The 25038-nt window shown below is 40.8% G+C and overlaps 1 protein-coding gene across 3 annotated transcripts in view; it reads left to right on the forward strand.

Annotated features, from left to right (window-relative positions):
- Window positions 1-25038, forward strand: part of LOC140211990 (casein kinase I) — a 191440-nt gene that overhangs the window by 117165 nt on the left and 49237 nt on the right. For all 3 annotated transcript variants that reach the window (XM_072282315.1, XM_072282316.1, XM_072282317.1), the window contains 2 exons: window positions 6149-6300; window positions 22244-22478. In XM_072282315.1, coding sequence (XP_072138416.1) covers window positions 6149-6300; window positions 22244-22478 — 387 coding nt within the window. The remainder of the gene's footprint in view (window positions 1-6148; window positions 6301-22243; window positions 22479-25038) is intronic.

Raw genomic sequence — 25038 nt, forward strand, 5'->3', positions numbered from 1 at the left:
CGGCCCACTGTGTCTAAGTGAACTGTGGGTACCTATCTGTCTTTTCTCTGGTTCTCTGCCTGTAGCCTTCACTGTCCAGGCCATTGAGGTTTGCTAGACATTTCACAAATGCTGTTTGCAACTCTGCTTGCACCACTCTCTCAGGCAGTGCACTCTGGGTACTCCTCACTCTCTGAATGAAAAATGCCCCCCCCCCAAATTCTCTCTGAATCTCTTGTCCCTCATCTAAAATTCATGTCCTTTAGCTTTATTCAGCTGTGAGTGGAAAAGATTCCTGCAATCTATACCCCTCATAATTTTATGTATCTCAGTCATGTCTCCTCTTAACTACCTCTGCTCCATGGAGAATAGACTTATTTTCTTCAATGTCCCCTTGTAACTAAAATGTTCAATTCTAAAATTCAAAAGTTCAATGTAAATTTAGAATCAAAGTAAATATATGTCACCAGACACTACCCTGAGATTCACTTTCTTACAGGAATTCACAGTAAGTAAAAGAAACACAATAGAATTAATGAAAACTGCACACAAGTCAGACAAACAACCAAAGTGCAAAAGACAATAAACTGCAATTACAAAAGAAAAAGAAACAAAATAATAATAAGTAAACAATAGATATTGAGAACATGGAATGAAGAGTTCTTAAAAGTGAGCCCATAGGTGTAGGGTCAGTTCGTTGTTGGAGTGAGTGAAGTTATCTCCTCTGATTCAGGAGCCTGATGTTCTAGGAGTAATAACTGTTCCTGAAACTGGTGGTGCAGGTCCTGAGGCTCTTGTCCCTCCTTTCTGATGGCAGTGGTGAGAAGACAGCATGGCCTGGATGGTGGGGGTCCTTGATGATGAGTGCTGTTTTCCTGTGACGACACTCTTTGTAGACATGCTCAATTCTGGGAAACATCCTGTCCAATCTCCTCTGCTCTGCATGGTTTTGAAGTGAAGCTGGGAGATGGACAACCCACAAGAGTACAATCAGGTCTCCAAACATGGTATTTCTCCACTCAATGTCATACATGCATCAACATTTCAGAAGTGTCATCCAGTATGTACTGGTAAAATATATCCTATGTTTGTATTATCATTTCTGATAAAGTTACATTAGGAGTTTGTTTCTTTCCAATCCTGGACCATTTTAGTTCACAACTTATGATATCCCAGTATAAAATTAATATCATAATTTGGGTAGTTTAGATTAATCTGTATTCAAAGATTCTTAAAAATGCAGTACAGAAAGTTGTCTTGCTACTAAATTTGTATCATATTAAATTGGAAATATATTTGTGGAATGAAAAGATATTTCTGTGGAACTTAGTTGGCTGAAGGGTGGCTTCCAGAGCTCCACATATTTCAATGAGGGAATGTTCGCATAATATTGAATAGCTGAACTGTTCTACAAATTATCAGGAACAAAACACAGTCAAAACCATTTAAGTGTTAATAATTTCTATATTGGCCTTTCAAACCAAACAATATTCTTTTTGTTTTCCTTCTGGAAGTTTAATCCACTTACTGATCCCTGCCCAACAATTGCTTCTGAAGAGTCTTCTCAGTGACAACGGCATAGAAGAACTTCTCAAATTTGATATGTACTCAAGTGTGTGGATTCAGTGAGAAGGCGTAACCGGAATTTCTAAGAGATCCCAGAGTTGGATAGATTGCTGAATATTGTAAATGGCACGTTAAAATAGAAGGGATTCCAAATGCATACTGTAAATATGTCATTAATATGGGGAGCACTTTACAAAATGTGGTTTCAGAACTCAACAATGGCACTGTTATTATCAACTGTTGACTGTAAATAATCTTCCAGCCTTTGCTGCTGGACAATACTCCTGCCAATCCTGGAGTATTTTAGTTCCCTAGTAGATTTCTCTGTAGATTCATATTCATTTTAATTATCACATGGACATCAAAACAGACAGTGAGTGAAATGTGTTGTTTGCTGTAACAGCTAACACAACCTAAGGATGTGCTGGGGGCAGTCTGCAAGTGTTGTCACAAAGACAGAATGCACGGCAGAACACAGAACGCAAGAAATCAGAACACAAAAAGCAACAAAGCAAGGCCCAAGGCCCGTTGCTCCCTCTCACATACACAGTCCTTCAGCCCTCCAACAGGCCATCTCCAGCCTCCAGTGAAATCGTGGACTCTCAGACATTGAGCTTTGATTCCTCCAGTAGACTCTCAAACTTGGAGCTCCAGCCATCAGACCTCAACTTCTGGACTTCTGATCAACCTCCAGTATCAACACCAGGACTTGGCGCTGACGACGAGTGCAGCCCCTGGATGAGGGCCCTCTCAAACTAAGTGATATTTCCATCTAGTCTTGCCCCTGAAGTCCGATGGTCATGCTTCCTCAGAGCAGTCACTTGTGTTATCGCATTGATGCTATTTTGCTTTCTAAACTCCCCAAGGATTTTGCTGAATTTTAAAATGATGCAGAGACAATGAGTGAGGTATTAGAAGGCCTTGGTGGTGGAGGATTATTTTCAGCAAGGAAGTGTGTACTATGGCTGGTGAATTTTAGAACGAATTCTTGACCTTGATGCTTATGAACAGCATCTGGACCACAAGACCAGAAACGATATGGGCAATGTCTTCAAGGGATTTAAGTATTAGAATATAAGTTGAAGTAGTAGGTGGAGGAGCAATGCCGGTCAATTTCATGGTGCAACGTAGCACAAGAGAAATGGAAAAAGTTGAATATTGAGCATCTTTCAATATTTTAATTCAGTATTCATTTGTATCTTATCCATTTAACTTTTGAAGTCTCACTATTATTGGGAAGAAATATTGCTTGAGTGTTCTAACAGTAATTTTGAGATTTGGGTGATATTCCAAGCACGAATGCAATTTGTTATATTTCAGGATTAAGTTGCAATTTTTCTTCCATTCAGCTTCAAACTATTTATGTAAACCTGTCAGTGCCTATGATAGCAATGCCATTTGAACAATTAATAAGTAAAGTTACAAGTGATTGATGTCTTTGCTTAATTAAGCAATTTTTAAAAATTATTTTCTCTGGCCCTGGGGTTTGATTGGGCAATGTTTGTGTAGCAGTGAGACAGGAGCACGATTACTGAATTCTGCTATCTGTGGTAAGTGCTCAATAAAGAGGATGGGACATTATTAATCATTTCACTGAATATTTATTTATTGATTTTATTTAGAGATACAATGTGGAACAGGCCCTTCCAATGCAGTGAGCCATGCTACCCAGCAACCCACGTATTTAACCCTCGCCTAATCACGGGACAATTTACAATGACCAATTAACCTACTAACCAGTGCATCTTTGGACTGTGGGAGGAAAGCGGAGGAAACCCACACAATCACGGGGACAACATATAAAAAATCCTTACAGATGACGCTGGAATTGAGCTCTGAATTCCACACCGAGCTGTAATCGTGTCGCACCAACTGCTACACTACCGTAGCACCCAATATACATCAGGATTGTAGGCTGCAGTAGGTGCTTTGCTCATGCAGTCAATCAGCAAAACTTGTGATTAACCTAAGACAATTACTTAGCACACGGTCTGCTACTTGGAAGAACCTATTCCTGTTAGAGACCTTTTGTTGAATTTGCTGGATGTCTCCTCCCCATGGCTTTCTCTAAAGAGTTGTTGCCTTCACAGTGGCTGTAATTTCGTGATCTCTCTACTTTGCCCTCACCCTTACACCCACCAAAGAATCCCAGGCCACTTGCCAATGTGATACCTAAGCCTACTGAAAAATGCCAGCAGAACTTGCGGTCCTGCAAGCAGAGGTTGCCAGCCAGTGCGAAGGCTGGCAGATGGCTTCACTCCCAGCAAGGGACAGGCAAACAGCTCATAGAGGGTCATCATCTTAGCGTGTGTGAGCAACTCCGCCAGCCTTTGGACGAAAAGAAAGTAGCAAGTGCCTGACTGGCAGGTTGGACATCTTGGCCTGTTACATATTTTGTAGGCTGTTTTAATATGCAACGAAAGCCTAGCTGTTTATTGATAGAGGTATCAGCCAAATCCTGCTACCCACAGAGCAGCCTGCGCAATCAGCTAGCATAATAGTCAGCTTTCATGAATGCTGAATGCACAAGGATGCTGAAAGATTGCTGTCATGTCCCAGCCTGTTTACACAATCAGTAGCAGTGTCACCAGGACTGTGTACACTTCAACAGTTCACCAGAGGCTAATTTGAATTGATGCTTCACTTGGAATTAATCAGTCCTTTCACTCCAGTGAGGCTTCAGTTTTCAATGTGGCGTGCCAGCCGGCCTGTTATACACCCAACGTTGTTTGACCCAGTCACGGGTAGTGAAAGATACAGGGATGTTTGAATCTATCATCCTGCTTGCTTGCCAATTGCTAAGTCTGGGTATTGCTCTTATGTGATGGACCATCTGTAAAGGTTACCCCCCACACTTTGTCTTAAGGTTGGCACATGATGGATGGTGTTTACGTCCTGTTGGTAGTAAATGAGAAGTCCTTCCCAGTACTCCTGGCTGCTACAGAAAACGCTCTGATTTTAGTGTACCATGTCCGATGAGGTCCAGTCACTAGTGAATATAGGCAGCACTGATTACAAACTGCAGGAATTGATGGTGGCTCTGGCAACAACAGAGGATCAGATAGCTTGTGAGTACAGTTCATTGAGGCACATTGGGACTATATTTAACATTTTTCTACAAATGTGGTTGTCAGTGATGCAGGCTACTGTCACCATGCTGTATTTGCAAGAATAAAATGGGTTCACTTCCTGGGCTCAATATGCAGGAATGGAATCATGACCATTTGGCAACTTCTGCTATGAAATCATTTACCAATATTTGGTTTGGCAGACAGACTTTTGAAGATACCTTAGGGCAAATTAGCTTCTGAACCTTATGGTTTAGATTCATGTGAGCCATTTCCAGCAGGATTTAGTCCACCTGCCATTGCAAACCTCAGGATCTAAGGCACCAGGAGAAAGGGAAACATTAGGGAGATTAGAATAAGTTTCTCCCTGAAGGTATTCAAACTTTAGTCAAACTCCTCATGTGTGCCACAACTACTGTACAGAGAAAATGTGAGAATATCTCAAAATGGAAAAAATATGTTCTGAAATTAAAATTATTCTGTAAATCTGAATCGTTAAATGTTAAAATAATTTGAGAGCATTACTCTGTGCCCATTGGCAACTCAAGACAAACTGGATCAAATAATATTGCAAGTTTGCAACACAGGAAGCAATTTGGCTCATCAACTCTTGTCGGTGGCCGATGTTAATTAATTTTGACTGCTGGTGTCGTCACTGAGTGGCTCCCTGTTATGTTCAACCCTGCACTACTTCTGTCTTTCACTTTTTTCTAATATGTTTTATCCTGTTTATATTTACATCTACATTTTTGATGTTAATCGTCTTGTGTTTAAAATTAATTATTGATTAAGCTGACACCAAAGCAATGCCTACTATGTAATGGTTAAGAACCTTGAGTTTTTAAAGTTAACTGTATATTAGAATAAATTTCCCTGCTGTCGTCTTTTCAAAGTAAGATTGTTTCGAGCACTTAGAAGTATGATCCCTTCAAAAGTTCTTTTAAAATCCCTTCAAGAGTTGAAGAGATATACTTTGGAGGCTTTGGAGCGGAGCAGAGGAGGTTCACCGGGTTGATTCTAGCAATGGGAGGGTCAGCCTTTGAGGAGAGATTGAGTTGCCTGGGATTATACTCACTTCTATTCAGAAGACCGAAAAGGAATATTATAGAAACATATAAGATTATGTGAGAGAAAGATGTGATAGAAAGGTAAGTAGGAAAGTTGCCTCCACTGACAGGTGAGACTAGAACTAGGGGACGTCATCTCAAGATTTCAGAGATGAGATTTAGGATGAAGATGAGGGAAAAACTACTTTTCTCAGGGAGAATTGAATCTGTGGACTGCTCTACCCAGGAAAATAGGAGAGCCTACCTCATTAAATATATTTAAGGCAGAGTTAGATAGATTTTTGCATAACATGGGAATAAATGGTTGTGGGGAAAAGGCAGGTCGGTGGAGTGGAGTTCACAGCCAGGTCAGCCATGATTTTATTGAATAGTGGAGCAGACTCAATGGGCCAGATCCTGCTCCAATTATATTTCTTAAAAAAAGTCTCTTTGTATTTTTTTGGTAAATTGTGTTTTGTTTTCTTTCAGCTGAAGGAATTCCTCAGGTTTATTACTTTGGACCATGTAGTAAATATAATGCTATGGTACTGGAGCTGCTCGGACCAAGTCTGGAGGACCTCTTTGACATATGTGACCGAGCGTTTACACTGAAGACTGTGCTAATGATTGCCATTCAGCTGGTGAGTGTGATGCAAGTAATTCCTGAAATCTCTTGTTCCCTGGCCACACAAGGAATTAATACTTACAGTTTTAGATGTGGTTTAAATTATAAGATTTCGTTAATGGTAATGAACAAGATATTGTGTCTGCACTGTGCACTTGTGTAGAGGCGTGTGTGTGTGTTCCAATGCTCTGAAACAAAAAATATTGTCTGCAAAGTGTTTTTCAAGATTGTCTGTCTATTTATGCTGAGGTTCTGAATCAGGGTTCTGAGGCCATCATGTTTAAGCCTCTGGGATGATTACAATTCCTGTGTCTCATTGTTTGAAGAGACTGCAGATGCTGTCATCTTGAACAACTAGCAATGTGCTGGAGGAACTTGGCAAGTCGAACAATGTCAGTGAAGGGGTGGGGGAGATTGTCATTCACTGTTTTGACCTGAATCATCCACAGTTCCTTCCCACCCCCCTCCACCCCCACAGATGCTGCTCGACCCACTGAGTTCCTGCAGGTTTTATTTCCTGAAGACTGGTTCACATTTTAATTAATGTACAATTGTACTATTCATAATTTCATAACTCCAGAAGGATCCCTAACAGTCGCCTTCAGTGTATGACTTGTGGGAGCTGGTAAAATTGGCTTGGAGGATTGAGCAGAATATAGCGGTGATTGTTAATGCTTAAAATAAGCCCATAAGATACAGGAGCAGAATTAGGCCATTTGGCCCATCAAGTCTACTCCGTCAATTCATCATGGCTGATCCATTTCCCCCTCAGCTCTAATCTCCTGCCTTCTCCCCTTAACCCTTCATGCCCTGACTAATCAGGAACCTATCAACCTCTGCCTTAAATATACCCAATGACTTGGCCTCCCCAACCTCCTCTGGCAACAAATTCCACGGACTCACCACTGTCTGGCTAGAGAAATTCCTCCTTATCTCCATTCTAAATGGACATTCCCCGATTCTGAGGGTGTGCATTTCGGTCCTAGACTCCCCCACCATAGGAAATATCCTCTCCTCATCCACTGTATTGAGACCTTTCAATATTTCATAGGTTTCAATGAGATACCCTCCCCACACCCCCCAAACCAACATTCTTCTGAATTCTAGTGAGTACAGGACCAGAGCTATCCATCAGTCCTCATAAGATAATCCTTTCATTCCTGGAATCATTTTCATGAACCTCCTTTGTACCCTCTCCAATGTCAGCACATCACTTCTTAGATAACGGGGCCCAAACTGCTTATAATACTCTAAGTCAGGCCTTGTCAGTGCCTTATGTAGCCTCAGCATTACATTCTTTCTTTTATATTTTAGTCCTCTCAAAATGAATACTAACATTGCATTTGCCTTTCTTGCTACCAACTCAACTTAAAATTAAATTAACCTTTAGGGAATCCTTCAGGAGGACTCCCAAGTCCCTTTGCACCTCAGAGTTTTGAATTTTCTCCTGTTTTAGAAAATAGTTTATGCTTTTATTTCATCTACCAGGATGGCTCGGAGTGGGGAAAGAGGAAATCGTGCTGAGGCTATAGACTTCCAGTTACCTATAAAACTAGACATGGGTTTGGGCTGTGGGTGGCTGGGGAAATATCATTGAGAGGGTGGTTGTTTGCTTACTGTAGCGCATACAAGATTGTCCCTGTTTCAGTGAGTATCCTTATTAGCAAACTTTCTTTGAATAACATATTGACATTAGGTGAAAAAGCACGATTGTACGAAGTACATTTTAAGCAGGAGATCACAATCGCAAGCGAGATGCTGTCCATGTCCCTGTCTCTATTATGCAAGAGGTTTCTGCCCTCTCCTATCTTATTGCTGTATTGTACAGAGCAACTAGGGAAAGAAAATTAGATACAGATGTGGTCTTCTGATATTGAACATCCAGGTGATCACATTATTTACCATATAGTGGAGATGTATATCTGCAATTGGAAGCTAAGTGGCATTCCTTTGCACAAGCTTTGCAGAAAATACCGTGTGTGTACATAGGGTTTCATTTATTTAATGCGGGATTGTTTATAACCCCTATTTATGCCCAAGAATTTGAAAGTCCCAAAAGAGGAAAGATTTGCATTTGTGGTAAGTGAAAATCAATAAGAGCTAAGCAGTAGTTAATTCTTCTCCTGGAAGACTCTTGGTATTTGCTGATAAAGGAGTTTCAAGCTTGTACACCAAGGGGCATAATTAGCTGTCATTATTTATGTCTGTGAAATTTGAACTTCGAAACATCTGTGACAACACCAAACCAAGTGTTCCCTGAATTTCTCTGCTTTCATCACTTTTGGGTGAGGTATTCAGTCCTTGCTTTCAAAGTTAAAAACTTTCTATTGGACCAGACAAAACGTAAAAGCAAAATTTCACTAGCAAATGTGAAAGAGCCTTTTCCATTGCTTCTGCAACTGATGATGGTCACCACACTGATAACTGCAATGTTGTTGTCAAGGGTGGTGTTCATCTGATACAGTCTATAGATCAACCTTTCTTGATGTTACAGCTTGCTGCATAGGGAAATAACTTTATGCATACATTACTTTTTCTTATTTTTAATATTAGTAGTGTATTATAAATATTTCCATATTGTATTATTTTGTGTAGATTAATAATGTTAAAAATAATATGGGAAACTTTGCACAAATGAACACCATAATTATAATAATTTTGATTTCCTCATAAGTAAGATTAAACTCACTCATCTGCACAGTATCAACTAGGCTGTTACGGCACCACTTGTTCCTTGACTCATAAGATCAAATCACACACCACAGCAGAGTATTGCTTGCAACATGTTGTATCTTTTTTGGGTCACAAAGTTTCCCCACCTACAAACTGTCAACAATTATGGCAATAACCTAGCCCCAAGAAGACACTTCCCTTTGGGATATTGCTAATTGTGGAAAAGAGTTGGGCAATTCTTCCCCAACAATTGTGCCAGTTATGGAAAGTCTACAGCACCATTTTGATCTTTCACATCCATGTTCTCCAGAAATGCTTCATTATTGACAGCTCCATTGACTAAAGTGGTTATCCTTTCTTTAAGAATTTGTGGCATTGTTTACAAAAGATGAGGGAGCTTCCACTTGTCATTCCTCCCTCAACTAAGTAAGTCAGCTAATTGCTGTTCATGAAATTTTGCAAAATCTACAAACGTAATTGCACTTCATTGTTTGGTTAGGTGTGCAATACAGTGGATTCCAGTTAATTGGGGCATCTTATTTTTGACAACTCTTGAAGAGCAAAAACTGATTTATTAAATAGCCTTCGTTTATTTGGAACACTATGCCGCTTAACTGGAAAGGAAACTGTTGCTGAACAGTTTCTAACTTGCATCAGATGCATCCCCTTGTGTGGCCGTTAGACAAGACACTGTGATGAGAGCGAACAGTTTTTAATGGCATCAGTTGCATGTACTTGTGTTCAATAACCAGCAATTTTTGTCACTTATAGTTCATGAGAAATAAGGAGTAAGACAATTTGGAATCATTTTTGTTCATTACAATTTCAAGCATTCAGGCTTAGAGATGCCAGAAACGAGTGAAAATGGAACGATTTCACTACTTAAAGTTAGGAACTATGAAGGGTTTGAAGGTATCAACAATTATCTTGAATGTTAAATTGAAAATAAAGATTTGGAGGATGCAATTGTTGAAAATTGTATGAAGTCAATCTATTATCTACACTAGGTGTCTGCACTGATTTTGTTCATTTACGGTCAGTTAAAAGGACAGCAGTGTAATTCTTTCAAAAACTATAGGGAACTAATACAGTTTTATAGTCCTGTAAAGGTATGAATATAGTTCTAATATGTTCTGTATTTCATTTAAATACAGAAATTGTTACTCAGTTAAACTGTGGTTTGTCTTTTTTATACTTTTTTAACTAGTTCCATGAAACTTCAGCTAATTGGGGCAGCTGTTTAATTGTGCCAAAATGTACTTGTCCTGATGTGTCTCAATTAACTGTAATCCACTGTATTTGGAGTTAATCAGTATAAAACTGTTTTTGTCATTCTTGGGTCAATAGCTTTAATAAAGGCATCCGTTGGTCTTGCAAGACCATGGATCTGCGCCTGGAAAGTCTTCACTCTCCAGGGTGCAGGCCTGGGCAAGGTTGTATGGAAGACCAGCAGTTGCCCATGCTGCAAGTCTCCCCTTTCCACGACACCAATGTTATCCAAGGGAAGGGCATTAGGACCCATACAGCTTGGCACCAGTGTCGTCGCAGAGCAATGTGTGATTAAGTGCCTTGCTCAAGGACACAACACGTTCCCTCGGCTGGGGCTTGAACTCACGACCTTCAGGTCGCTAGTCCAATGCCTTAACCACTTGGCCACGTGCCCACAATAGCTTTATGTCACATTTATCTATATCTAAACCTGGATGAATGAAACTGCTGCAAGTAACTGTCACGTTTGGTCTGACTAAATCTTTAACTTCGAACTTTGGAGTTTTTCAGCTCCATTTTATGAGCAGATTGTAATTTTATCCACTACATTTGAATGCACAAACATAAGGGACTGGAAGAGATCCATCCAACCTACCCAGTACACGTAGCTGTAATACCAAAACTGGGGTCTCCATTGTATCCAGAGCACTGAAATCTGTGCTGGAGGTTGGAGTGAGTGTATAGAGACACAGCCCACTTCATCCATGCTAGCTTTTATACCCATCCTCACTAATCCCATTAGGCCTGCATCTCTCTACTCCTTTCCTATCCAAGTATCTGTTCAAATGTAATTTAAACATTGTCATTATAAGTGCTACCACTTCCCTTGGTAGCTCATTCTAGATGTCTACTACCCCCTGTGTGGAAGAATTTACCCTTCAGAGTCCCTTCAAATCTTTCTTCTCTCACTTTAAACCCATGCTATCTAGTTTTAGACCACGCTAACATGGGAGCGCACTAACACCTATGCCCCTCACGTCTTTAAAACGTCATCAGGTCACCTCTCATTCTCCTATGCTCTAGGGAAAGCAGTTCTCACCTATCCAGTCTCTCGTTATAATGCAAGTCCTCTAATCCAGGCAGCACCTCTTAAATCTTTTCTACACCCTATCTAGCTTAATCACATTCTTCCTGTAGCATAGCAAATAGAATGTGTGCGACACTCCAGTTGTCTAACTAGGTTTTTTACAACCAGCATGATGCCACAGTTTTTGCACTCAGTGCCACAGTCATGCCATGTGCCTTCTTCACCACCCTGTCTCCTGCATCTCCACTTTCAAAGAGCTATATACTTGTACCCTAAGTGTCTTTATTCAATAATACACCCCAGCACCTGCCATTCACTGTTTATGTCCTGTAAGGGTTAACGTCCCAAAATACATCACTGCACACTTGTCTGAGTTTGTCACAGCTGTGTGGCAAAGCTTACCCCTCAGATCTCCTTTAACTTTCTGTCCTCTCACTTTAAACCTGTGCCCTCTAGTTTTAGAACAACACACAAATGATTAAGGAACTCAGCAGGTCAGGTGGCATGATTGTTGATGTTTTGGGCCAAGACCCTTCATCAGGATTCACTCAGCTATTCACGTGTATCGTTGTTTTTAGAGAATTGTGAACTTGTATCCCAAGGTCTTTCTGTTACATAAACTCTCCCGAGATTCCTGCCATTTACTCCATATGTCCTGTTATTTGATATCCAAAGTGCATTATCTCTCACTTGTCTAGATTAAATACCATCTGCCACTGATCCACCCAATTTTCCAGCTAATCTATTTACCTCAACGTTCCTCACTATCTATTCTGTTAGTTTTTGTGTCAGCAGCTAGGGAAAGAGTAGGTTCCTTCAAGGATAAACAGGGATGCCTATGCGTGAGTCCCGCTTGGTGGTGCAGTAATATCAGTGTCGGACTCCAGAGCGAAGGCTCCTGAGTTTGAATCCAAGTCGGGTTGAGCAGTGAGCTAGCAACTCGGCCTTGTAAAAGCAAGAATAGCTTGCTACGGAAACACTGTCATGACAGGGCCCCGATAACTCCACTGCTGAGTTAAGAGCTATTCTTCTTCTTCTATGTGTGAAGCCAGCAGATACGAGTGAAGTCCTAAAGGAATACTTCTCATTAATGTTCACAGGGAAAATGATGTAGAAGATAGTGTTAGCAGATCCAAGATGGGCTTGGTGGTAAAAGGAAGAGGGTTGTGGTGGGGAACTGTTTTCCTGACTGGAAATATGTAACCAGTGGTTACATATTTCCAGTGCAGGAATGGGGGCTGTAACTTTTGTTGTTAGTGATATATATGTAACTGTCTTGAATGAGAATGTAATTGGTCCGATTAGAGTTAAATGTGCCACAGATCTACCCAACTTTCCTACTAATCTATTTATCTCAACCTTCCTCACTATCTACTTCCTTAATTTTCATGTCGGCAGCTGTTCCTTAGCATTTTTTCTAATAATTTCCCTACTGCTGATGTAAAGATAAATTTCCAATGGTTTCATGGCTTGTGCCTACTGTTCATTTTGAATATGTGAGCCTCAGCAATTAACTTCCTTGCTTCCCATCATATCCTGGAATAGGTTGTGTCAAACCGTTAATGTGTGCTAAAATCTTTAAAACAACTTCTTTTCTGGTGCAAAGATGTTTAGAAAGTCAGCACCTCCCTCTGCTAACCCTCCATCTTCCACAGCCTTCTCCCTGTTGAATAGCAATGAGAAGTATTCATTTAGGACTTCATTTGTATCCTGTGGTTCCACACATAATCATCCCTGTTTGTTCCTGAAGGGACCTGCTTTCCCTATCTGCCTTCTAATTTACTTATAAAAGTTGTTGGGTTTCTCCTTAGTCCTGCTTGGCAAGGCCATTTCAAAGATCCAAAGTGCCTTTATTATCAAAGAATGTATAAATTATCCAACCTTGAGACTTGTTTACTTACAGGCAGTTGCAAATGTCCCCATCTCTCCCTACTGACTTAAGATCTAACGTATATTGCATATAAATCTGCATTTGACACCAAATGCCTAAAAGTGACCTGATGACATGAACACTGATTTCTCTAACTTCTGGTAATATCTCCCCTCTTCCGCCTATTCCTTTTTCAATTCCCCATTCTGGCTCTCTTCTTAACCCTTCTCTTCTCCTCACCTGCCTATCACCCCTCTTTGGTCCCCTCCTACTTTCCTTCTCCCGTGGCCCATTTTCTTCTTCTATCAGATTCCTCCTTCAGCCCTTTACCTCTTCAACCTATCACCTCCCAGCTTTTCACTTCATCACCTCCCACCTCTTCACTTCATCACCTCCCACCTCAGGTCGTTTCATCTGTCACCTGCCATCTTGCACTCCTTCCCCTCCCCCCCCATCTTCTTCTGTCTCCTCCTTCTTCTCCAGTAATGATGAAGAGCCTCAGCCTGAAACATTCACTGTTTCTTGCTCTCCATAGATTCTGTGACCTCCAGCGTGTTGTGTAAATTCCAACTGAGATGCTTTATTTTTCAATTTTTTTTCAGTTAACCATTGTTCCCTAATCTTGCCCTCTTTGGATTTCCTGCTACAGGGTCTCACTGCCTTTAAACACTCCCATTTATCAGATGTCTTTCCTCTCTAGAAGCGGTTCCCAATCAACTTTTGTCAAATCCTGTCTTGCACTGTTGAAATCAGCCCACCTCAATTTACGCCCTAACTCTAGGACCAATCTCACCTTGGTCTTACGACTACCTTGAAACTTGATGAATTATGGTCAGCGTTCTTAATGGGTTTCTCTACAGACACTTCCACCACTTTGCATATTCATTCCCTAAGTTAGAATTGAATATAGCCCTTTCCCCAGTAGGACGCTACATACAGCTTCAAAAATCTCCTGGATGCATTTTACAAATACTACCTCATCTATGCCCCTTACACTAAGACAGTCCTGGTCAGTATTGGACATGGTAAAATCCTCCAGTATCACCACTCTGTTGCTTTTACACCCTATCATGATTTCCCTTCATTTCTGTTCTTATTCCTGTTGGCTGTTGGGAGACTTACAGCAATGGCTCCTTTCTTATTCAGCCTCATTGACTGAACCTTCCAGGATATCTTCTTGAGTGCTTAATTATCTTGCTGATGCTGTACAACACCCACACCCCTCTGTCACACCTGAAATTTATATATCCCAGAATATTCAGCTGCCAGTCTTGTCCTTCTCACAACCATGTTTCTGTGATTGCGACGTTATCATTATCCCATATGCAGTCATGGTGCCATTAACTTGGCTGCTGCTGTCATCTAAAAGGCACGCTCCCCCCATCCCACCCAACCATATCCAAAGTGGTATACCTGTTCTAGAGGAAAATAGCCACATGGATTGCTGCCTGCCTGTCTATTCCTCCTGGGGCTCACCTATCTACTCTGATTGAACCCGCAGTGTGACCATCTCAATGAAGCTCTTAGTCTGCATCCTTTATCCTCCTCAATGAATCCAGCTGACTGACACAGTTTGAGAGGAGCTACGGCTAGTCACACTTCGTGTGAACATTGTTGTTGTGACATTTGCTTTTTCACTGATCTCCCACATCTCATAGGAGGAGCAACTGTGTTGATCCTCTTTATTGACTGTCATTACTATCCCTTTGGTAACTATTGGGGAAAAGGAAAGACCTTGGCTTGCTTTATCAACTTTCACTCAGCTCTCCCATCAAAGCTCCTGCACTTTCAACCATTCTGCTTGACCTCAAGACAATAAGACGCAGGAGCAGAATTAGACCATTTGGGCCTTTCAGCTTGCTCTGGCATTCGAGCAAGGCTAATTTATTTTCCCTCTCAACCTCATTCTTCTGCTTTCTCCCCATAACCTTTGATGCCCTGAGTGAGTACTTGTCATCCTTCAATTTAAATATTCATGGCAATGAATTCCACAGATTTGCCATCCTTTGACTAAAGAAATCCCTCATAATCTCTTTTCTAAAGGGATGTCCTATTCTGAGATTGTGTCCTTTGGTCCTAGACTGTTCCATTATTGGAAGTACCCTCTACATGTCCACTCTGTGTAGGCCTTTCAATATCAGTGGATAACAATTTTTTTCAAGAGTTGCTTCCTCAGAAATGTTTTTGTTTATGATAAACCACTTGAAGCTAAACACATAATTTCAGATTACTTGCATCAGGTAGGAATTTGGAGAAAGAAGAAATTAACTTTTATTGAATATTGAATAATGCATAATTGTGCTGACGCTTTGCAATAGTTCAACTAAGCTAAAAATATTTTGTTGGTGATTTTCATTTGTACTCGGTGGTATGTGAGGCTTCTCGTTTAAGTGTCCCAACAATATTCAGCTAGCATTGATGGATTCTAGTTACCCTGTTTCTCCATCACTGCAATGCCCTAGTGAAACCTTCCACCTTGCTTGTCACTGACAGCGCCAAGATTTGCAGGGAAGAAGTCTAAATGGATATGCAGAAAATGAATCTTCAGTGACATGTTGTACTTCATGGTTTTGTATGCTTGAAGCACGTTGTCAACCAGCGGCACCACGTAGTTCGGTGCTCTGCAGTCGCCAAGAATATTTCCAATAACATCCTTGACTGCCTTTCATGTGATTCTGTCTGGTCTAACTGCAAGTTCTTCAAATTGCCTGTCATTGATGACCTGTTTGATTTGTGGACCAGCAGAAGTGCCTTCCTCGATCTTGGCATCAGTTATTCGTACTTGAATTATGAAATGAAATAAATATAGGCAATTAAAAAATGGTGCATGATAAGGAAATTTCATGGTGATTTTCATGATCAGCAGCCCAAAATCCGTAAGAAAGATCCAAAGGTAATCAGGAAGCAAAATCTTTGTTGTCGAGTGTTTTCAGTAGGTTTCAGTGAAATACTCCCTTCATTTTTCTAAACTCCCGCGAGTACATGCCATTTGACCTCAGTGACTAAACAGCAAAGTCAAAGATCATGGGAAATCTTTTTCCAACCACCGTAGATGATCAAAACTACCCCATCTTGGGTGATCCCTTAACACGTCCAGAAACTGGTAAATCTGCTCAACTGGCCAGAATTTACCAATTTGATTTATTCTGTGGGTTAAGAACCTTCTCCCATCAACCCCAATCTGACCTCATTAAACTATTTTTTTTTTAATTTGAGGAAGAAAACTTTAGTTACGGTATTAAGATTGCAACCCAAGATAGACTATTACAGAGTTTTACAATATCTCAATGGTGTCTGCAAAAAGATTCATAAATTGAAACCGTTATCTGGATAATCACTTCTCTGGTGCGTTTCTACAGTGCAATTTGTTCCTGCAGTATTTCAGTATTAAATACTCGAGTAGTCATTTTGTCAGCATGTGCAAGAAAAAGTGATATTTTTTTGGAACATGCAGACATTTATTGTATAAAATGCCAAATTGGAATGCACAGTCAAGGTTCTCGGATGTACAATTCAATTATGATTCTTATTAATGTGCATCCTGCCAGCTTTGAATATTGATCTGTTTGCTCTGATGTTTTCCTTTCTTCAGAGCCTCTGTTTGAACCTGTTGTCTGAATTTATTTCAAGCAATAACCTCTATAGCAAGCAGGAGATGAATTTCTTCTCATTTAGATGGTAATGAAAATTTGACAAATTGAAACACAGTGGGATAATCTGTGATGATGTCCCTGACAGCACAATGATTAGTTTGTTCCAGTTCAGATTTATTCAATTAAGCATTTGCACAAATCCTTTCTTAGCGTCCTTTTCAAGTGAGGATGAATGGAGGCATGTGTTTTTAATCTCTCAGTGTCATGAGCACAAGTGAGATTATTCTGGTTGTGGTTCGGCTTGAAACTTAACTGTTGCTTTTAAAATACAGATGCAAAATATTGTTGACATCTTAAACTTTTAAATAAGAGAAAAAATCCTATATGATCTTAGACTCAAGCACCACTTTTGGGGAGTGGGTTAATGCTTTAACTAACCTTTCACTGGATCCCCTCCAAGTCTTGACACCCTCTTTCAGACTGTGGAGCCAGTACCAATTGCCTGCCTTGGTTCACAATCTTCCAATCGTATTTTCTTCAAGCAAGATTACCCCCATCTGTGCTTAATTGTGCTTAATTGTGCTAATGTGACCTTCTCAGGGAATGAGTGGATTAACTACCAACTCGAGCACTGGTTCAATCAATTCCTTTAGGGTGGAGTTGTATCTTTTTTTTCTGATGGGGGCAAGGGTTATAAAAACACCCATCATTCAGTGAAGTGGAGTTACTGGAATAGTTTTGACCTGAGGTGATTGGAGAACAAGTGCTCAGATTTATCTTTTATTTGGATTAAGAACGGACAACTCTGAGTATAAAGATTATAACAGGCATAATTTTGTTTAGAAATGGGGTGGGGTCTTTAGATATTGATTTTTTGGAGCCCCTCCAGAGTTATGATGAGAGATTGGCATAACACTGGAAACTCAGCTGTTGCATCTGTTAAGAGTCCAGAGGAAGGTTTTGGAATTGGTTTATTACTGTCACATGTACTTAGATGCTTTTCTTACATGTTCTTCATGTAGATCAGATGTGATCAGATCACACAGTGAATTGAAGTAGAACAAGGTAAAACAATAACAATGCAGAATAAAGTGTAATAGTTACAGAGAAAATGCAGTTGTGAACTATAAGGTGTAAAATCATAGCGAGGTAGATTGTGAAGTCAAGTCCAACTTGTATAGGAAGGAGCTATTTAATAGTTTTACAACAGCAGAATAGAAGCTATCCTGGAGTCTGGTGGTATGTGCTTTCAGAATTTTGTATCTTCTGCCCGAAGGGAGAGGGGGAGCAGAAGAGAAAATGTTTAAGGTGGGTGAAGTCTTTGATTACGCTGGCTGTTGTACTGAGGCAGCAAGACGTACAGACAAAAGCTCAGAAGCTGTTAGTGAAATTGCAGGCAAAGTAAGTAAAGTTTATCTTTCTCTTTCCAGGCCTGGAGAGGTATACGCTTAACTCTCCGTGCTGAATTATAGCTATCTAATTTTTTCCCTTCACACTGTCTATCTTTGCCTCTCAGAAATTTCCTGCCTTATTCTCAACAGACTTGGATTACAAAGCTGTATTTCTTCATCTGAATCATTTACATGTAATAAAGCTGATGCACTGTTATAGATCGGAAGATGCTACTCATCGCATATTGTCAAACTGGGAATGTTCCCCCTTATCCTCATTGTGTCTCTAACCTCTACCCAGTTGCAGACCCTTCGAGCTCCACCCAGACAACCTATATACCATCTGGTGTCTATAATAGCACTCACAACTACTAATCCATGGCTTGATCTTTGCTGCTTCATTCCTATACTCCTGATGATCCTTCAACACTTAGGTTCCTATGTTGGTACTGAGAAGAAGTGGGTATTAAGTGGTGCGGGTGCGCTCTCAGTATCAAGGTGTTCTTCTGTTTCTGTGAATGCTGTGGACAAAAAGCCAAATGTTGGCAGTGCTCTATGCATTGCCTGCTAATCTCTGTGCTGCTCGTGCTCTGTGTTAGTCAGCCAGTAATACCAATTAACAATTCATGAGTGTGGTCTGCGTAGGTACAGCTTTAGAGACAGCACCAAAACAGGCACATCAGCCCACCTAGTTTGCAGCGACTATCAGCTACTCATAACCTCAGTGCACCTTTAGCTCAATATGGTCCTCATACGACAGGCCAGCAGCGCTGTTTCCTGCAGTTAAGAAGCTGCTCTGCACACAGTAACATTGACATACTGTATTGAGCATGAGCCATCTAAAGTTTGACGTACATTCACTGAAAAAGCAGTGACCTAGTTAACTGACTTGAAAGCAATTAATATCTAAATTCTTGTTTTGAACTCGTTTTGAGCACTTAATTGTTGCAATTTACTTAAATGGAAGAATAAAAATCTTGACATTCCATCTTTCTGGTTCTGAGGGAGGAGTAGAAAAAAGGAAAGTTAATATCGCCCTTGTAATGGCTTCAGGAAGTTTTTTGCAAAAGTAATTATATAAGTGAATTTATGCTGTGCATGCTGTCAATGACTTGGTTGTTGTTGTTAGGTGTATTATCTAAGGGATAAATGTTGAACGAGCTATTCCCTCTTCAGGCAATACTGTGATATTTGCATCCATCTAAAGGCGCAGGCAGACAGGTTTAGCAACTTAAGAAATTGCACCATTTTCTGTAGTGCAGTACTCCCTCAGTTTTGATCCTAACTACACTCTATTGTACGCAATCAAAGCTCTGAAGTGTGACTTCAATTCATAATGAACAGACCCTAAGAGTCAATACCATTGAGCCAAGGTTAACACCCCTGATATCTTCATAATACACTCGAGAATTCATGGATGACCTCAAGTGTTCTGGTAGCTGATGCTTATCTTGTAGGTTATTAATTCCTAACTAAATTTGAGATTTCTAGAGAGTTGCAATCATCTGGACATTGTGCTTTCTCTGGCAAAAGCTATTCCTTTCTCTAAATGTTAACCAGGCTAGATATTTAAACATTCTGTAAATTCTTCCTTTCTCCATTGCATGTCCTGCAATGCTTAGCTGTCAAATGGTCTTTACTTCCTCTTCCATCGCTCCACACCATAGTAAAGTGAGTGACCAGCTGCTCTGGGGTGTCACATTGCTGTAGTTTTTTTGACCATCTGGTATCGTTTAGGTGACCGGTGTCCATGTTCTGTCAGGTCCTGTTGGAACAAAAGCCCGGATCACTCATTCACTGAAAGCCAAGAGTGCATGGACAGTGTTCCCTTCACCTTGCCTTACATTACACAAAGATCTCTGTAAAATGTGTGCTTGATGCAATCACAGACCAGCTGCTTTGGGTAAAGTGTCATTTGCAAAGCCTTTGCGGTTGGGCAGTACTACTTCCAACAACTGAACCTAAGCTGATTCCGGGAAGCTGGTTTTTGCACTACGTTATGACCATGCACTGTATTGAAACTGCTCTGAATGGCTATTAACCCAGTTCACCTTCTGAAAGGTAGAACTTGTACCTAGAAGTACGAGAGATTCTGCAGATGTTGGAAATCTAGCCCAACACACAAAATGCTTGCGGAATTCAGCAGGTTAGGGAGTATCAATGGAAATGAATAAATAGTTGAAGTTTTGGGCTGAGACTCTTCTTCAAGACAGGAAAGGCAGTGGAAAGATGCCAGAATAAAAAGGTGGAGAGAGGGGCAGGAGAACTAGCTAGAAGGTGATAGGTGAAGGCAAGTGGGTGGGAAAGGTAAAGGGCTGGATAGTGATGTATTTCATAGGAGAGGAGACTGGACCAACGGAGAAAAGGAAGGAGTACTTGTATACTTCCAGTCTGCGCCTTGTAAGGCATGAAGATGCCCGACGCAGGCCTCTCATGGTCTGAGTCGATGTTCCCCCCATTTGTATACTGCTATTTGCAATTTCGGAACATCACAAAATGCATTGAGGTAGGTAATGTGAGAAACGTACAAATTGCTGATAGCAAGTTCCCATGAAGGGCAATAAAAATCAATTTTTGTGGTATTGCCTGAGAGCTTAAATGTTGCTAGGGTAATGGGGAGAAGTTCTGTGCATCTCCTCACATATGGCATAAGATTGTTTACAGCAACCTGAAATGAAAGAAAGGGTCTGGATCAACTGCAAGTCCATAAGATCACAAGTATTCAGTACTGTACTCCTTTAGTACAGCACTGGCATGTCAGCCTCGATATTAGAATCATAGAGAGATACAGCTGTGATCATTAAGTACCTCACCTTACACTACTCCCACCCTAACCCATTGAATTCTCCTGCATTCCCATCACCCTTTTCCAAGATTCTACACACACCTATACATTGGGAGCAATCTGCAGTGTCTAGCCTGCAGGTTTTAGAATGTGAGAGGAAGCTCCTGCAGTCTCAGGGATGGTGTGCAGACTCCAGGAGCCAGGTTTGAACTTGAGTTGCTGGACCCGTGAGTCGGCTGCTGCGCCACTGTTTCATATTTATGCTCCAGCTTGGATGATGAACTCCTACCTAACCCTCATTTAACTCTAGCAAATGATTCCCAAATTGGTGCTCTGGTACAGAGAGTGTACGTTAGCATAAAGGCAAATGTCATGAAGTCGCTGCCACAAGGTGAGTTTGAGGATGCCAGATATCATCACCAACTTTAAGGATGTTTTGTATTATCCCTGGCCTAATGAGGTCCTTTTCCTACTGAAAACACAATTAATAATACCTTTTTAAAAAGGGGAAGTGTTAAAGTGTCCAAAAATGAATGGGGAATAATCCTGAAGCTTTGAGAGCTGGCAATTGTGCTAAATGACTTCTGTTTGTGGTTTAAAAGTTCTGTGATTGTGTTGATTTTAATATGCCTGATAATTGCAGTTGTTCCCTCATTTAGTGCTTTCTGGGGTGTGTTTAGGCTAGGTATAGTGGAGAATAAATTCATCTTTAGGAGTAGCTATATTGTTTTTTAATCAGTAGTAACAATTAAGTTTCTTCATGTGTCAGCTATTGAAAGGAGAATTTATTCTGCTCTGAGTTCAAGCACTCTGTTGCTGAGATATGGCAATACCTTTGAAATACTGCTTTTTCAACTTCAGTGTTTTTCGCTTGTCAGTGTAACTAATTCAAATATGGCTAAAACTCAGAGTTCAGTTATGTAACTTGCTATTTCTATTCTCAGATGTAGATTACTCAAGCCCTACTTAATGTTGCATGGTAAAGTTGTAGATTAGCTCATATCTGTGAATTTCCTGTTTTTTTTAAGAGATGTGGCGCAGTAACAAGTTTATCTGGCCCAATGAGCCTCTGCTGCCCAGTTATACCATGTGACCAATTAACCTACTAACCCGTACGTCTTTGGAATGTGGGAGGAAACTGGAGCACCCAGAGGCAGCCCACGCCGTCACAGGGAGAACATACAAAGTCCTTACAGACAGTGGTGGGAATTGAACCCAGGTTACTGGCACTGTAACAGTGTTATGCAAACCACTATGCCACCGTGCTGCCCCAAGTCTTAAGGAGAGGGATTTCATAAAGTGAAATAGGGCCATGTTCCTTGTCATTAACACATCTCATCTCTTTTTGCAGCTTAACCGAATGGAGTATGTCCACTCAAAGAGCTTAATCTACAGAGATGTCAAGCCAGAAAACTTTCTAATTGGAAGGCAAGGCAATAAAAAGGATCACATAATCCACATAATAGACTTTGGTTTAGCCAAGGAGTATATTGATCCGGATACCAAAAAGCACATCCCCTACCGGGAGCACAAGAGCTTAACGGGCACGGCAAGATACATGTCCATCAACACTCACCTGGGCAAAGGTCTGTTTAGTCGCCTTGACATCATTTTGTTTGAATGGAACTTCTGATTTATTGTACCGTGGAATGTTAGTTTGTGGTAATTATGTGAGATATAAACACTGAATGTGGAGTAAATAGAAGAAAAAAAGGTATGACATGGAAATTAAATGTAACCTTTACAGTTTAAGTAAATGTAGCAATTTAAGTAACAATGAAGGATGCTTATCTAACTCATTTAATTCAACTTGGAATGTTTCTGTATTATATGAACAAACGGCTTTGTACGTAAAGCAAGCTCTCTTAGAGCTTCCATCTAATTAATTCCCAGTGATGTGATTTGAACATACTCATTGCAAAATCCAGGCTTTCTGCAGATGACGGTTATGGTCTGCTGAATGCAATTACTTTGAATGGTTTGCTGCTCCTGCTTTGTTCATTTTCCTGTCATTTCTCCTGAGAACAATAGCAGAATTAGAAGTAGTCTGCTGCTGTAATTGATTGCTCCAAGTGATGGCTCCTGTGATGTGTTGAGCTAGGTCCAGAACTCTGAAGTTTTTTGGGGACATATATAGAGTATAGAGTTGCCATACCAAGTCATCATACGTAAAGACAGAACGCTTTCTATGATACATCAGTAAAAATTGTTAGAGTTGACAGGGAAATGCCAGATTTCTTTAGCCTCCTGAAGAAGTCAAGGCATTGCTGAACTTTCTTGGCCATGACGTCAAGAGGGTTTGACTAGGAGGAATAAGTTGAACAGGACAGACATTAGTGAATATCCCCTCTTTTGAGATTATGATGGAAGGAAGGGCATCGATGAAGCAGCTGAAGATGTCTGGGCCTCGGACACAGTCCTGAGTAGCTCCTGCAGTGATGTACTGGCTGGGATGATTGACTGCCAACAACCACAACTGCTTGTGTCTTGCTTTGTGAGATATGATTGGAACCACAGGAGTACTTTTCCTCTGCTGATTGACTTCCATCTGTAATTGCATCTTGAATTCCAGCTGTCCATCTGGTGACGTACTCTATTGTGCTGTTGGGTAGGGAGTCCCAACATTTATAATGGTTGACAATGAAGGAAGTGTAGGGGGTGGTATTTCTATACTCCAGCAGCCCTTTCATCTTCTGTATTAGAAGTGTTGGGTTTCGGAGGTGCTGCTGCAGGTGGATGGTATGAATATTTAGGGTAATTGGTTGGGTTTCAGTCAAGCAGGCAGTGTCCTGGATGGTGTCAAACATCTTGTGGGTTGTTGAAGCTACATTTATTCAGGCAAGTGGAAAACTTTCCATCACTCTGCTGACGTGTCGTGTCATGTTGATGGTGGAAAAGCCTTAGGATGCCAGGAGGCATGTCTCTTGCTGAAAGGTACCCGGCCTCAGCCCTGCATTTGTAGCTACAGTATTTATGTGGCTGGTCCAGATGTGTTTCTGATTAATGGTGACCCCCAAAATATTGATGATGCAAAATGGTTTTGAGGCAGTCACATGCCTGATGAAGTCTTTTGTCTTTCTAATCAGCCCTCTCAACTTTTCATATTTGACCCCATCTGTTTCAGTCAACTAACTCTTGAATAATCACGGAGCAAAGAAAGAGCTTTCATTTTGTGCCCATAATTACAGACAGGAAGTGCTCTTTACAGTGTAGTTACTTCTGTAATTTAGGGGTGTGACTTGAACAAGTAATTCCCATTTCATAGGTTTCCTGGATTTTCAGAGGGTTGATCGATTTATTCTGTAAGAGTTGGGGATAAAAAGGAATTTCTAATGTTCCTTTAATGGAAAAAAAATTCTCTGAAACAAGTTGCTTTTTAAGATACGGCACCCAGTAGGCTTAATAGTGAACTTGCAATCCACAGAAGCAAACTACTGTCCTGGAATACCATCTTTTTAAAATAAGTCAAAATACAATCTGCTGGAGAAACTCTCGGTCAGACAGCATTTGTGGAGGGAAATGGTTAATCGATGTTTCAGGTCAAGACCCTTCATCTCGACTGAAAATGGAAGGAAAAGAGCTGGTGTAAGGAGATGAGGAGTGAGGTACGGGGTGAGAGTTGGCAAATGAAGTCAGGTGAGGGAGAGAAGGGTGGAGGTAACAATGGGAGCTGGGAGATAATAATTAGAAACATCTAAGGGAAGAAGGTGATTTGAATTTGATGGGAAAGGAAGGTGGAGCATGGAACCAAATAAGGTAGGGAAGATGCGTGGAAAGGAGCAGTAGGGGGAGGGGATGCAGAGAGCGCCGTATGATGTGTGTGCAGTTGATAAACAGATGGAAGAGAAGGAAACCAGGTGATAGGTTGGGGAGGTTTGCAAAGAAGGGTGTGTATAAGAAGACCTGAGTAGATCAGAAGGAGAAGGAGAGGACTCCTGGTTCCTTTGGTGTCACTAATCTTCTAGTATCCGCATAGTTTGAGGACTAATTAAAAAAAATCCTTGTGTTCCAACTGACCAAGCTACAGAGTACTGTCATTTACTGGTTTTAAGGGTTCTCTGTGCTGGGAGTCTCCTAATGATCTGTTAATCTTCTGCAATTCCTGGTACGTGGTTTTGGTGGGGTAGGAAATGTGATGCAAGACCC

The sequence above is a fragment of the Mobula birostris genome, chromosome 18, assembly GCF_030028105.1.
Source record: "Mobula birostris isolate sMobBir1 chromosome 18, sMobBir1.hap1, whole genome shotgun sequence".
In the NCBI taxonomy this organism is placed as follows: Eukaryota; Metazoa; Chordata; class Chondrichthyes; order Myliobatiformes; family Myliobatidae; genus Mobula; species Mobula birostris.